Consider the following 15,303-nt stretch of genomic DNA (forward strand, 5'->3'; position numbering starts at 1 on the left):
ACACACACTACTGAAACGCTCTCACACACACTACTGAAACGCTCTCACACACACACTACTGAAACGCTCTCACACACTCCACTGAAACGAGAGGCATTTCCGCTGAACAGGAAGTTGTTTCCTGACAAGGAAACTAATGGAAAAAGTGGTAAATTCCAAAACTCTACAAGGATGTCTACTCAGCAACCTGCTAGTACAGCGGTCTCCAACCTTTTTTGCATCACGGACCATTTATGGTCGACAATATTTTCACGGACCAGCCTTTAAGGTGTCGTGGATAAATACAATAAAATAAAACCAGTACCGGTACCAAAAAAAAAAAGATTTATTCATAACACATGGGAAACCGAGTTAACAATATAAATGATATATATTAAAAAAAACAAAACAAAACGATAAATACCCTGAAAACCATAAATTTCAAACTCGAGCCTCAACTCTTGCGACCCAGTACCAAACGACTCACAGACCGGTACTGGTCCAGGACCTGGGGATTGGGGACAGCTGTGCTAGTAGCCTAAGCGAAGCAGCCGCATTACTTAAGAATATATAAGCTTCTTTGAATCCAGGAATGGATTCAAGTTGCAACACAGAATTCGGCAAGTATGTCCTGTTTCCCCTAAGCTTTTTATATTGGCAACTCAACTGTTAACACTATTAACCACTATTAATCTAATGGTTGGCACCATTAAAATTAAATGGTTAAAATCTTGTCTGTCACAGCCAGACTCTATGTAGTTCCACATCCCACGATCCTTGTTTAATAAAATAGGAGGATTAGACTTCATTTTGAAATGTGATTTTGAGGTAAATAAAATCCCAATCAAGATATCGAACTTTCCCAAACAGACTTTGCATTTTTGGAAAATGATATTTACCCACAACTTCTCCCCATAATTCAACCTTATGGAATAATAGGGCAATAACACTTAATCAAAAATCTATTTTCAAGAGCGTCTGGTTTAAACAAAAAGATTATATTCATAACAGATTTGTTGGATGATAACAGTGTCATTCTAAGTTACACAGACTGTTCAAAATATTGTCTAAATTGTTCTCAAAGAGAATATAACAAATTTTGTGAACTGGCCCCACTGCCTCTGCTTCATTTGATTAAAAACTTTATGATATACAATAATTTCTCATCAGTGCTCCCAAATTTATTGCTAGGACAATGTCAGCTGTTTGATGAAAATGCAATAATAAATTTATTAGTAGTTTCTTTAAAGACAAAATATTTCATAGTTACGACAGAATGGTTACATGGCATGGTTCTAATATAGTTATTTCAGATACACTGGATAAAGCATACTCGAAATTTATGAAATGGCCTATTCTACCTAAAGTTAAAGAAACACACTTTAAAGTAATGAACAAAATTAATCCTGTGGCAGAATTTCTAAAAAAGAGATTTGGCTTTGAGGTGGATCAGTGTTCTTTTTGTACTGATGAAAATGAAACCCTAGAACATCTTTTTTTCCCTATGCCCTATCACACAATCTTTTGGTGTGACTTAAAAAATTGGATTTCCCCAAAAATTAATGATGTGCCACCATTTGAATTACATCATATCCTTTTTTTATATGGATCATCGAGCATAGGGTGTCTCAGACATTATTGACATCATCATACTTTTGAGTAAATATATCCATTGTGCTAAATGGAGGAATGCTAAGCCTTCTCTCCCTGGTTTTATTAATGATTTTAAGATATTTTTTTCTTTGCTATAAAAGACAAAAAGCAAATATGCCAAAAAAAATTAACCAGGATAATGCCTGTCTCCTTCTATTCTAAATTTTGACTTATGCTGAGGCTAATATATTGTTAACTAATGCAGCTGCTACACTTAGGCTACTAGCAGGTTGCTGAGTAGACATCTGTGTAGCCACTTTTTCCTTCAGAGATAAAATTTCAGTAGTGTTTGTGAGAGCGTTTCAGTAATAATGTCCCTTACGGCACCTCATAGTGATCTACCAGAACCTTTTCTCTATTTTACACATTTTTTCATGTAGAAAAACAGAGACATGCTATATAAGATATCTCAGGTATTAAATATGTCATTAAATAGCTTTACACAGAAAGCTTCACTCATCCAGACCCACTTAAGATGAAAGTGGGTCTGGATGTGGCCCTCGATGTAAAATGAGTTTGACATCCCAGCATTATATAGAGATTTGCTTCAATTAAAATCCACTCACACTCTTCAAAAAAACACTTTCCGTACAGTTTAATGTCCTTCACTGACAATTGATGAGGCAAATAGATTCATTCATCCAATTCAGGATCACATGGTGACTCCTTATTTCATTATATGTGACAAATGCAGAGGAAGATGATCAAACCAAGAGGGTTACTTTAAAAAGTGCAAAACTTGCTTTAGCTGCCGGTTCAAACCTGCAGAGAAATCGAAAAAAATCTAAAAGAATAAAAAGAGAAACTGAAAAACTTGACATTAGATGTTTTTGCCTTTGTGAGACGTTTGCTTGGCTGCACAAACCAAGTGAAGAGTGGTTTGTTGTCTGAACAGGTCGCTGCCTAGCAGCACAATATGCAGTCATCCTTGACAGCAAAATTGCAGCATGTCGCTGGATTTTCAAGTACACACAACACACTATCCAGCCCTTTTCCCAAAACTGATATGCAAAGTGCAAAAGCGGCGTGGAATAAATGCAGCAGCATCTGAAGAAAACAACTTTTTACTTCTTCAAAGTCCATCCTTCCACTACACATTTAGCTTAAATTGCCTTAGACATGAATAAATGATTTAATGCCTCAGATTTTTTGGATTGCTTGTTTAGCAGAATACACTAAAAAAGATTCTTCAGCCTCAATAAACATAAAGCAATAGTTGTGAATAAAATGCAGCTTAAATATATAAAATCAAATGTTTATTTATTCAAATAATTAATCATTAGGGATTCTATACCAATCATGTAAATTTCATTTAACCAATAAAATTTAGCATATTGCACTGTATTTATGTAACAGAATTCCAGAGAAAATTGACATGTAGTTAAATTAGTTAAGTCAGCATTTGGAGTGTAAGTTACTTGAAACTTACTACTTATTTTTGCACAAGTAAGAATGCTGCTCTCACCTAAATCTCGGTCTGCGCATAGATGTGTCATTCTCATCCTCTTCCTCCATCTCTGGTCTGCCATCTTTGCTCTCTGCCTGCTGTTTTAAGAGCGGGCAGTACACGTCCTCTTTTTCCTTGATTTCAGCCAGCAAGAGTTGGCCATGCATCTTAAAAGCTGCCATTACCCTCTCCAGCGTATAGGCTGGTGGACTGGAGTGAATCTAGAAGGCACAGGCACAGATAATAAAAGTCACACAAAAAACCTTATAACAGACCAAACAAAAACAACAAAAACAAAAATTAAAAAAACCCTCACTTATGGACACCAACCTAACCCACACACTACCCACCGCTACCTACCTTCCTGGGAGGCCTCCAGATGCAGCTGTGTATGATCAGAGGGACACTGTGGGGTCTCTTGTACTCAGACCTCCCCACTTCCACTGTTGCCCCTGAGGCTGTCCCCCGAAAGGTCATGAGTTCGCCACGAAGGCGATCAATCATTATCTGCTGGTTCACCAGTTGTTCTGTCTAAACATTTGCACAGAGGCGCACATTTAAAGAACAAACGATAACACAGCAGACATGCCTTAAATTCATCTTTTAATTTTTTTCCCCGTAAATAAAATATACTGATTTCTGCATCACAGAGCAGCTCTTTATTGCAGTGTTCTCCTCCTCACCTGTATACGTAATCGCTGCTTTTCTTCCTCTAACGACATAAGGTGAGTTTTCCTCTCTTGAAGGAGTTTCTCGAGTTCCTCCTTTACCCGTCTCAGTTCTGCATCTTTCTGCTCCAACAGTTGCTCGTCTATGTGGAGAGCTTCCTAAGCATACAAAAGAGAAACTGGATAGGATAGCAAGCCTATAAAATTGTACAGCTTGGCTTTTGTTTATGTAAACAGTTCCATTTGAGCCATGCTGCATTTGTTCACATCACCTTATCAAAAGCTCTCAGAGGATAAGATATTCCAGACGAAATGTTAACAACTTGTAACGGAAACAAAGGAATAACCAATGATATACCAATGGCTTCACTTCTTTCTACAGCCTCAAATCTAAACGTTTACATTAGATACGTCAGTGGTTTTTAAAAAAAAATCCATATTAGACTTCAGTTCTTTAACGGCAATTCCATCAGCAGTTTGAATGCTTTCAGTCTGAATACGCTTCTCCTATTCTGAATAACAGGTATCTATGAGGGTACAGTAATATATATAAGACACCAAGCTCATTTACATGCCTTTGTTGTTGTTTAATGTGACAGGCATGTCCACATGTTGGAGACACTAGCCATCTTTTAGGCTTCAAGGTAAGCAAATAAAAATCTCTGAGGTTTTTTGCGTTACTTTTATCAATTGCTTGTAATCAAAGTTTTTGCGATCTCTTCATGGCAACATCCCTTTTAAAGTCTTTTATAGTTACCTGGCATTTTTTAAGCTCTTCTCTGAGGTTTAATGGAGCAAAATGGTCTCCCTCCTCCTTTGAACACTCCATACGAGTTGGAGGTGAGTAACTGACAGCTCTGAGTCTCTCTTGCCAATCCTCCAGCCGCTCCCTGAAAGAAGGACTTGGAGAGGGGCCAGAGATATTCTCAAGCAGAGCAGCAGCTTCCTCTGCCAACAGACGGTACTGTGACGTTTCCTCTCGGCTTGCTGGCCTATCTGGTTCAGATACTTCGGTCTGACAGTATGCATTGATGTCACTTCCCTCTTCATATCTCTGACCAGTCTTTGCTTTTTCTGTTTCCACCTCTCTCTCCTTCCCTTTCAACAGCTCTCTCAGTGTCTCTACTTCATACTCCAGCTCCCCTAGTCGAGCATCACTGGGGTGCCAGGTTGTAGTAGGGCATGATTTAACCTCTGTTTGATCCGGTGTTTCTCCTGGACGGTTCTGAACGGATCGGGCCGTGGATGCAAACTGCAGGACGCTCAGGGTGTCAGCTACAAAGTGGTCGGAGGGGCTTACACACGCCACCATTAGCGTGTGGGCGCTGCCTCCTAATGAGTCACGAAGGAGTCGAGTTATCTTGGCATCACGATATGGTACGTGTGCACTGCAGGAGTTGTTAGTGTGCCGATTTCGACTTAGCTCTGAAAGTGCACGGATAACGTTGCCCAGCGCAAACAAGCCTGTGTTGATATGAGCAGACTCTTTCAGTTGTGTCCCAGTTTTTCCAGCACGTTCCAAGCCTGCCAGGTCAACCAGACAGAGCTTAGAGGAGCGGACAGACTTAAAGGAAGAGTTCTTGCTGTTGTGGCAGGATAACATGACCTGAAGGGTGAGGATGGTATGAGAGCGACTAGAGCGCTCGTTCATTCCTGTGGTGCCGGTGTGTCGGAAAATATTTCCCATCTCTACATTGTTGAGCAGCTCCTCTGCTGAGGTGATAACAACCTCATTGGCTCCCACCACCACTGGAATCACACAAAGAGACTTTTTAGTCAATGAAACAAGACTGTTGCTTCCCCTGTAGGCAGACATTCACACAAAATGCCTAATCTCACTGGATCAGTTATCATTCACTCATTAAATGTGCTGAAAACAATTTTACATATTATTACAAGTAGGTGCACCGCAGAGTCGCTGACTGTAAATGATTACACAGTATATAATATCTTTTGCAGTACTTGTGATTTCTCCAGTGCGCTCTCTCAAACTTTTTATCCTGAAATACACACATGTTAATAACATCACAACGGTCTATCAATCGGATGAAACTCAGATGGATGGTCAAAAATATAGGATGCTGTTTGTCATCTCTGAAAGTGTATGGTTTCTACTTTTTTATTTCCACTCTGAATATTAAAATATATGTAAAGGTAGAAAAAGTTGATTACCCGTGTTTCCCCTCTCATCTTCCCTGATACGAAGCTCTTTGTGGGTGGTCTGCAGCTGCAATAGGTCTCTTAGTTCCTCCCTGTAGACCTCAATGTAGGACACCTTCACTGTGACATCCACAACATCACTTTCCTTCCTCTTCTCCGCCAGGTATAGGAACAGATCCTGGGCTGCGTGGTCAATAATTCCCCCCTCTTCATCTATGGAAGGTTTTGGAAAAAGAGAATTACAGTTATGAAGTTAGAAAGTTCAGATGATTAATGGGCCTTAGAGAGCACAAACAAAACTCCTAAAACTGCTGTGTTTAAAGACTCAAGTCCACAGATGTTGGTTTTTCCACATTAAATAAACAACCCCCTGAACCCCTTAGTTCCCTTTTTCCTACAATCCTTGAACTCATCAGTCACTTATCAGTCAGAGTGGTTAAGCTCTGTGTTGGAGCTTAACCAATTTTTTTGGTTAAACTTCACATTACCTCGGCTCCTTCTGCCCAGTGTGTACGTCTTGCCTGATCCGGTCTGCCCGTAACAAAAAACGGTTGCATTTTCACCGTCGACCAAACGCTCCACCAGGCTTTGGACGCAGGACTCGTACACCTCATCCTGGCTGACTGATGGTCCAAACGCGTTGTCAAAAGTGAAGAGTCGGTCCTCACCCACCATCACCTGTCCGGTCCCCGGCACTACACGCACACACACCCTGTGGTCGTGGAGGACTTCTTTGGGGAGCAGAGGCCGGATACGGACCGCCACCCGCACACACCCTTCGCTCATGACGTCCTGATGTCTTTAAAGGAGCTCTTTAACTTGTTTATCTCGATAGTAACAAGACTCAATAAACACAAATTCACCGTAACACCTGGTCACTTTTTTTCGGGCAATCGCTTGTCGCGCTCGTTAAACTTTGTGACATCTCGTTTGTTGTCGGTCCTCGGTTGCCCGGGAAACCGCTGCCGCCGCCGTTATGAAACCGGAAGTGGGATGTTCAAGAGTACTCGTGGAAGTCGGCGCCGTTAAGGCGACAGCGCCATCAGGAGTCTGAGATTTACTTGATTTATAGATTTGTTAGGTCTTTTTAAGATATGATGACTTTCATTTGCCATACAGCGAAACCGATCATATGAGACAACCAACCAATTGTTATTTAACTCTATTTTTAAGACGACCGGACTACTTTAAGTTTGCGAAGAGGTTTGAGCTCTTACTCAAGTCTTCTCCAATTCGAAAGATTTCAGTTTATTTACAAAGGTATAGAGCAGTTTTATTTACACAGGCATTTGCTTAGTGGTTAGTATGAGTGTATAGTTTAATTTTTTTGTCTGGTCATTCTGGATAAATACGTATTCTTTTAGATGTACAAGAATTCCGAAACAGAAATGTTTCCATGTTCAAAGGTATAGTGTGGTGAAACAGGCCATGTCTGTCCTGGGATAAAGTGGAGGAGTGCACAGAAGCTGTTTACAAGAGGGGAACGAGCACACTCGTTTCCTAAGGAAGCTGAGATCCTTCAATGTGTGCAGCAAAATGTTGGAGCTTTTCCTACAGTTTGTTGTGCTCAGTGCAGCTTACCTCACTGTGGTCTGCTGGAGGAGCAGCATCGGGGTTGGTGACACTAACAGACTGCATAAACTGATCAGGAAGGCAGGCTCTGTGATTGGCTGCAAGTTGGACACTATTCTAGCTGTGGTGGAGAGGAGATCACTGCACAAACTGTGCGATGGGTCATGGGTAATCCTGACCACCTTCTGCATCACTTACTGGACAACAGCAGAGCACCCCATCTAACAAACTCAGCTGGCACGAAGAAAATACATGAAATCTATTATACCACACGCTGTCATCCTAATAATACAGTATACCTTTCAGGCAGACTGCATCTGCTAGATAATTTATTATTATTTCAAATTTTAGCTTAAGCCTCTCAATATTCAGCTTAACACAATATCTGTACTCCTTCATTATGCAGACTGCAGAAATCTCTCATCTGAGGAAGGTTTCCATCTTTCATCACATTTTTGCTATATTCAGTGCAGGCTGTCACTTTTTTCTGTTCCCTTTTCAAAGAGGAGCAGAAAGCAAGATGCCTCTATATAACTTGTATTAAATAATATTTCACTGAAAAGAGAAATGACCAAAGGCTTTATGTTACCAAGAAGAAAAAGAGAGAAGTAAAAAGAGCTGCATGTTAACATCGGGCTTATCCATTTGCACTCATGAAATGCATAATACTGACTACAGTGAATTTAAAAAACACTCTGATTACACTCCTTTTAAAAAAGAAAGACAGTATCAAAAACCAAAGTACTCTAATCCTCCTCCAGTTTGATGAATATAATTTATTGTTAGACTGTTATATACTTGCAGAGCATACGCAGATTGGCATAATATGATCATTTTCTCCACATCGAGAGGTTTGTGAGAAAATATGACCGACATATTTGAGACCGGAAATGAACAGCAGTGCCCACTCAGAAAGACACGCTGCATTAACACTTCACAGCTGTTTCCACTGCAGCCAAAGAGAAGTCTGTTTGTATGTATACCTGGCACAGAGATGTGCTTGGCTTCAGCCCAGCGAGCGGCAGACTGAGAAGTGCAGCCTCCTGTATGTACGGCTGCCAGCCAGCTCATCAATAGTAAATACAGCGTGTGTGGTGTATGGGAATGTGGGCCATCTCTTTGTGGTGCTGCTTGGCGTAAGGCCACAGGTAAAAGTCGATGATAACCGAGTTCACACTGCAGGGCTGTCCATCTCTCTCCTGCACCAGCTTGTGGAGACGGTCTTTGATCAGCTCCACGCACCAAATGGAACAACCTCGGATCTCTACTTCTCTCCGGTCTCCTGAAGACAGAAGCTCACCTGAAAGCAATTATATCTCGTGATTTGAAATATTATCTTCAGTAAGAGAAACAAGTGCATAGACACACTACTGTCTCACCGTTCGTCAACGCCTGCATCAGCGTATCAGAGTATCGTAGAGCTCCTAAGTAGACAAGCGCCTGAGGAACCCTGTAGTCAGCAAACATGGTGAGCCAGTCCATGTTAATGATGTCACCCTGTCCTCTGGCCGCCATGAGGCCCCAGTAATCTGCCACAAGAATCTGGGCTCGCTTGTAGAATGAAATCCTTTTACCCTTACGCAACCAAGAAAGTGACAAAATATCAACATCGTATTTGTCCTTAGGCCACAAATATTTATAATTTGGCAGGTGTTCTTACACAAATATAAAATTAAAGAAATAACGTCAAAGAGTATAATGCTCTCCTCTGACTGTGTAATAAACTGACAGCATCAGTGTTGCTGCACTGTATTTGACCAGGAGGTGGAACTCTCACATCACAATTTATTTTAAATTCTCCAAATGCATATATTTGATCACATATATTTCATATATGCATTTAATATGTATTATGCATTGTGCATAATCTATAAAGCAATATACAGGCTGTATCATTAGGCTGAAAACTCAAAGTATCTGCACAGTTATGTATTTATGCTCCGTACTAATAAAAAGATCCGTTTTCCAAATATTTGGGGAAATTACAGTTTTATGCTTGCTCACTGTGACCTATTCAACCATAAGTGATTGTTTTAGTATCTAAAAACCTGTAAATAAGTTAATCATTCCAACCCTTTCCTCTTGTACCAACTTGACATTTCTGAAAAGCCAAACTAGTGCAGCAAATAGAGGGCGTCTCTTTTATTTTTTGCACATTCCCAATTAGAGGAGGTTCCTAATTTGTACAATGATCCTGCTAAACTCTCACCTCATATGTAGCCTCATCCCTGTACGAGGGGATCTTCTGCACAATGAGCTCCACCATCTTCTGGGCGTCGTTTCCGGCTTGGCTGATAAAACTGCGGAAGCTTCCACCATGTTCCAGCAGCACACGGCCGCCTTCTGTCAGCACCTTGTTAAAAAGATTCAGCAGGTGGCTTCTTTAAATGTAACAGGCAGAAAGCGCCACAATTTAAATTTGTGTTTATAAATGTAACAAAACTAACAGACTCAATAATTAATTGAACCATAAAATCACTTTTCTTGCTTAATATCAAAATAAAATTTGACGTTTCATACAAAGAAAGGCAGAAAAATGTGCCAAATATGAATATATGTACCATGATGGATATAAAAACACGCCATCCTTATTCAGTCTGTTGAATAGAGGAATGTAAAAGCTTGTTTATTTCTAAAAGAAAAAGTCACTGTTGCTTTAAAAAGCACTCCTTTCATTTTGTAAATGCTGAGACTGCCCTGACTGAAAAGACAGCTTTTAGATTTAAAGAAAGTAAAAAAGCAAAGTAAAATCAAAACTGAAGCATTACTGAAATCCATATATTGACCAATTGAATCCTTATTTGAATATCGTATTAATATCAGAACCTGGTGACGCTCCCGCAGCATCGGCATGGGTGTTTCATTGTCTGACCGAAGGACACGTCCCAACTCCTCCACGTTCATCTGAGAGAAATACTTTGGATCAGTAATAGGTACACCTGTGGAGTGTGGAGAAGAGAAGGTGCTAGGTGGATTAATCTTAAAACAGGAGCTACCCTCGGTGTGCAATAATAAGAATATAACTTGACAGTGGCCATTGCTCACAATAGACTCAAAATACATAATTTGCTCTGATCCCACGCTGTCAACCCCCCACCCCGAGATTCACACTGGAGCCAAACTACCTGTGCTTTTCTGAGAAAATCTCTTGTAATTATAAAGGCCATGGCGACCACACACTGAGAGCTATTCCATATGAGACATAATTGATTCATATCCGGAGTCATTCATGCTAATTATAAATGATGCACAGGCACATGCAGAGCTACAAGCAATTTCCCAGCAGTCGTAGTTCAAATAAAGGGCACAAACACGATAATGGGTAATAACAAAACTGCACAGAATAGAGGGACAATCAAAATATACATTTTGTTCTCCAGAGACTAGGATTAAAACACCTAAAATTATGTATGAAGTAAAGGTAAGAGCATGGTTGTAACTTTGCTGCAAACAGTCACAGCGGCAAACAATTTATAAATCTGACATTTCCATCCTTCATGTTTATGCTCATCAAGGATTGTTACATTTCTGGCTTTCTATGTATAATGCTGAAGAGTCTTTACCTTAAAATAGAAAGTGCTGTGAGTTGCCTACTGCTATTTTCTATAAGTCTGTATAATATAGTAACTAAGTGGATGTACAGGTATGTACTCTTACCTTCTTCCATGGCTCTGGTGATGGCAGCACACAGGGTCATGTAGCCTGTGTATGTGGTGCCTTTATAAGTCACCTCACATTGCTGGGTTTCTTCCTCTGGCCAAAAGGAAAAGTTCATGGTGTCTACTACAAATACCCAGTTCAATGCCTGCAGTGGTAAATTGCACAAATTATTAAGAAAGTATACAAAAAAAAAAAGGAAAGAAAATTGAATATACTGTAACACACTGTCCAAAAGAGACAGGGTTTCTCCACTGAGGTTTTAAAAATTTGTATTAAATTAGTGTTTTAGTCAATATTTTAAAAACCTGTACCCATACAAAATACAATCAAAGACCACTGCAGCTACTGTCTTTTTGATTAATTCTGGATGTCAGTAGATACAATCATTTCATAAATCCTTCATTGTGTCCAGACAACAGTTGAAAACCTTAATACTTTATATTTATGGTAATATAAAACAGAGTAAAGCAACACATATTCACAATCTCACCACCTGATTAGCTGCAACTATTAAATAAAACCCCCTTAAAACCTTTTTTCTTTTCTTTTTTAAATTTCACAATAATTTCACAATAATAACCACAATAATAACCATAATATTATGGCTAGGTACAAGGACCGGACTTAAATGAAGTGAAAAAGCAGCCAATGCCCAAGACAGCTTAAAAGGGAATGTCTCAAGAGCACTTCAAAAATTATAAGAAAATATGGCTCCCTGGAAGCAAAATATAAAGAAATGAGGGGTGACTCAAGACTTCGGCATAGCACTATAGTCAGGGCTGCACATAAGTGGTCCGCAGGTGCGCATTCGCTGTCAAAATAAAAAAAACGTGCACAAGATAAGAAGTTGCAACGCGCGTTTGCATACATAAGATTTTCTGGAGGAGGACAGACGTTTGTTTAGAACTCTTAAAAATGTCGAAGAAGCTCCTTTAAGCAATTACTTTAGTTTTCCTCCACCTCCAACAAAATGTCAGAAGGAGTCCGAACCGCAAAAGAAGCGCGTATTCTCGGAAAAGTGGTTGCAGGAGGTGAGCTGGCTTCAAACAAATGATGAACGCACAGAGATGTGGTGCAGAATATGCCGTGAAAATCCCACTCTAGCGGACAAAAACAGTGCCTTTTATATGGACGCAAACGCGTATTGCAACTTCTTATCTGGTGCGCGTCTTTTATTTTGACAGTGAATGCGCACCTGCGGACCACTTATGTGCACCCCTGACTATAGCAGATATAATGCTTGGTCTAACTTATATATAGGTATAACCAAGGGAAAAACTAGGGAACACACGGAGGTCGACATCTGGAGGGAAAACTGATAAACCGCCAAAGACAGAGACAGTAGATAGGGATATTCAGGACTGATAGAAAACCAGAAACTGGTGGAAAAAAATGATGAAAATGATGGAAGAAAATCTTCTGAAAGGTTTTCAGAAGGACTGAAGAACTATTGCTTAAAACCATTTTAAAACACTGCAAGAAACTCTGCTCCTTGGAAGCAAAACATAAAGAAATGAAGGATGGCTCAGCACTTTTGCACAATACTGTATACTATGAAGAATCTTTTCATAGCCTGGGTACTAGTACACTCCCCTGGTCAGATGTGGGTGCTGGGGCCAACGGATTTGCTTTCTTCCAGCCACTGGCTGTCAGCTCGTCACTGTGTTGGAGACCGTAAAGCATCTCCGCCACCTTCTGCACTCCTTCATCCTCGACAAACACATCCCGACTCTGCTCTGCTATGAACTGACCAGACTCTCGTGGTAACAGAGGCTTCTCCATGATGGAGACTGTAAGGAGCAGAAATTAAAACAAGCATGCATAGTATGAATGCACTCCTCTGTGGAAATAAGAGTCCAAGAATGTAAGTGTGGGGATAAACACAACTATCTTTAATATATGCAAAGACTAGAGCTGATGAAACATGTATGGATTGAGTAAGTCCTTTACAAACTAAAGATTCATTATTTGAAATAATAAAAATAATGACCAAAAAATGGATGCAGATTATAAAAAAAGAACAAAAATCGTCTAATAACATTCTCCACAATGAAGTGCTTTGGGCCAACATTTAAAAGAAACGTGGATTTATTTTGAAGGTTCAGGTATTCATCCTGTGTAAGCACTTCAAACATAAAAGCGACGCATGTCTGACCGACGTCACTCCTATTCCTTTTCCCTAAAAGAAGACAATTACACCCCTCCAGGAGTTCTCAAGTATCTGATGACTGTGCGTTAATGTTCGCAGTGACGCACAGCTCCGGTTGCCTGCTGAATGAACCCCATTTTCCACTCCTCTCCTCAGTGAACATGATTTGCCTCTCACTTATATGTTTCATTCATTTTTAAGGCTTAATTATTTGTTATGCAGGCCAATTTTACGCCATCGCGTTTATCTGAGAAACCTGTAGGTGCAAAGTGCAACTACCGGAGCACTCACGCGGTCTCTGGAGTTTCACGACCATTAAGGACATTTCTGAGCGTATACAGTCATCGTCATTAAATAATAAAAACTGTGTTCTAATATAAACGCAGTGGGCAGCAGTACTTTTTTTTATTCCTGTGCAAACTATTGCTACTCACCGACGAAAGCACGACACCCGCGCTCTACTGTTCCCACTACCTGGTTTCCAGCTATTGACCAATCAGAGCCTCTTAGCTGGTTAGTGAACCAATCACAAGAAGCTAAGAGAGGAAACAACAAAGCAACGTCCGTTCCAACTGCCTGCTAGTGTAAAAATGTCTCAAATATGGTGGCATAAATCTCATGGTTTGAGGGGATTTGAGGTAAATGACTGTAATAACACCACATGAGGACGATCTGGTGAGCCAATAAGAATTAATTTCTCTATTTGTTTTTTTAAGAAAAGGAAAGAAAAAAATATAAATCAATAGATTTATTTCTGCTGGCTGAGTATGATCAACACAAAATTATTAAGTAAACATTTTAATAACAAAACAATCTGAGTAATTATTCAGTCAAACTTTCATACATTTACTCCGACAGTCTATTATGAGTGTATTTAGCTTTTCTTGAACTCACCGGAAATAATTTGAATTTATTTATTTATTTTCTTTTTATTTATTTATTTTTAGAGGGGGGAAGGGGGGGGGGACTCATATTAAAGAAAGTGAAATAAATTCCACTCTCTTTCAGTTCTAAGGTTTTACACGTCTGAATATAAAATGTGGTTCTTGCTGGGTGTTAAAATGAGGTAAATACAGCCTCAGATGAACAACAACACATGCCATATTACATCGTGGTGTTATCTAACGGAAACTAACCCAAAATGTAGTCAGTGTGTGAAAAACTAAGCACACTCTTACTGCTTCTGTATGAAAAATGAAGTTGTGGCCAGGTGATGGTGAGCAAATGTATTTATCATCAGCAGGTGCGAGCACCTCTACAAAAGCACAAGTTATAGTAGTGTATTTGTCTGGAGCATTCAGGTGTGCGTTAACAAATTGCCAAAGAAGAAAGACATCAGCAATGATCTTAGAGAAGCAACAGTTGCTTCTCTAAGATCAGTCTGACAAGGGTTAAAAGGTCATTTCCAAACATTATAGTTACCCATATTCCCAGGAATACAAGTTCCTGTGAAACGCTCAGATGCTCAAAAACCCCCAAGAGATACATCTCAGACATTACAGTCCTCCATCAGTGTTGACGTTCATGACAACACAATTAGGAAAAGACTGAACAAATATGACTTGTTTGGAACGGTTGCCAGGTTTGAAGAAAGCCTCTTCTCTCTAAAAACATGACAGCGTGGTTTCTGTTTGCAAAGTTTTATCTGAAAAAAAACCCACATCCAACACTTCTGGAGCACCGTCCAAGAGAACCGTGTATAAACGAATACACAGAAATCTCAATAAAATGAACCCAATGTGTAAGGAAGATTGGGCCAAAATTCCTCCACAACATCGTCAGACTGACAGTTGTACAGAAAATGGTTCTACAGAAGCACAGGGTCTACAATTTAAATGTTTTGTTAAATAATGAGTGTGATATGTCATGTTGTTCATCTGAGGTTGCACTCACATACTCACTCTTCAATCACATGCCTGCAGTATTGTTGGGTCTTTATCATACAATATAAAGTGCCTTTAAGCAACTGTTGTTGTGTTTGGCAGTATATTAATAAAAAAGCATTTAACTAAAGA

At 39.8% G+C, this 15,303-nt stretch overlaps 2 protein-coding genes across 2 annotated transcripts in view; both read right to left on the minus strand.

Annotated features, from left to right (window-relative positions):
- Positions 1-6,881, minus strand: part of LOC102194186 (kinesin-like protein KIF27) — a 13,182-nt gene extending 6,301 nt beyond the window's left edge. The window contains exons 1-6 of the mRNA XM_005722385.2: positions 6,396-6,881; positions 5,920-6,120; positions 4,505-5,496; positions 3,763-3,906; positions 3,440-3,610; positions 3,098-3,300 (exon numbers count right to left, since the gene is read on the minus strand). Of these exons, the coding sequence (XP_005722442.1) occupies positions 3,098-3,300; positions 3,440-3,610; positions 3,763-3,906; positions 4,505-5,496; positions 5,920-6,120; positions 6,396-6,693 (2,009 nt within the window). The 5' untranslated portion in view covers positions 6,694-6,881. The remainder of the gene's footprint in view (positions 1-3,097; positions 3,301-3,439; positions 3,611-3,762; positions 3,907-4,504; positions 5,497-5,919; positions 6,121-6,395) is intronic.
- Positions 6,882-8,237: 1,356 nt separating this feature from the next.
- Positions 8,238-13,798, minus strand: qng1 (Q-nucleotide N-glycosylase 1). Its single transcript, XM_005722040.1, has 7 exons — positions 13,723-13,798; positions 12,733-12,929; positions 11,137-11,284; positions 10,306-10,418; positions 9,689-9,832; positions 8,859-9,054; positions 8,238-8,779 (listed from the first exon to the last, which is right to left on the minus strand). Exons 2-7 carry the CDS (start codon positions 12,919-12,921, stop codon positions 8,550-8,552), a joined length of 1,020 nt encoding a protein of 339 aa, XP_005722097.1. The 5' UTR covers positions 12,922-12,929; positions 13,723-13,798; the 3' UTR covers positions 8,238-8,549.
- Positions 13,799-15,303: the final 1,505 nt, after the last annotated feature.

This window comes from Pundamilia nyererei, unplaced genomic scaffold (assembly GCF_000239375.1).
Source record: "Pundamilia nyererei isolate P.nyererei 1_Seehausen unplaced genomic scaffold, PunNye1.0 scaffold00006, whole genome shotgun sequence".
Classification (NCBI taxonomy): Eukaryota; Metazoa; Chordata; class Actinopteri; order Cichliformes; family Cichlidae; genus Pundamilia; species Pundamilia nyererei.

Excerpts from the sequence above, each read along its gene's own strand:
- qng1 (XM_005722040.1), bottom strand. The coding sequence starts at position 12,921 with ATGGAGAAGCCTCTGTTACCACGAGAGTCTGGTCAGTTCATAGCAGAG. Across the intron at positions 11,285-12,732 it reads CAGCACCCACATCTGACCAG|GCATTGAACTGGGTATTTGT; the intron begins GGGAGTGTACTA and ends TTACCACTGCAG. Across the intron at positions 8,780-8,858 it reads GATGCAGGCGTTGACGAACG|GTGAGCTTCTGTCTTCAGGA; the intron begins GTGAGACAGTAG and ends AATTGCTTTCAG.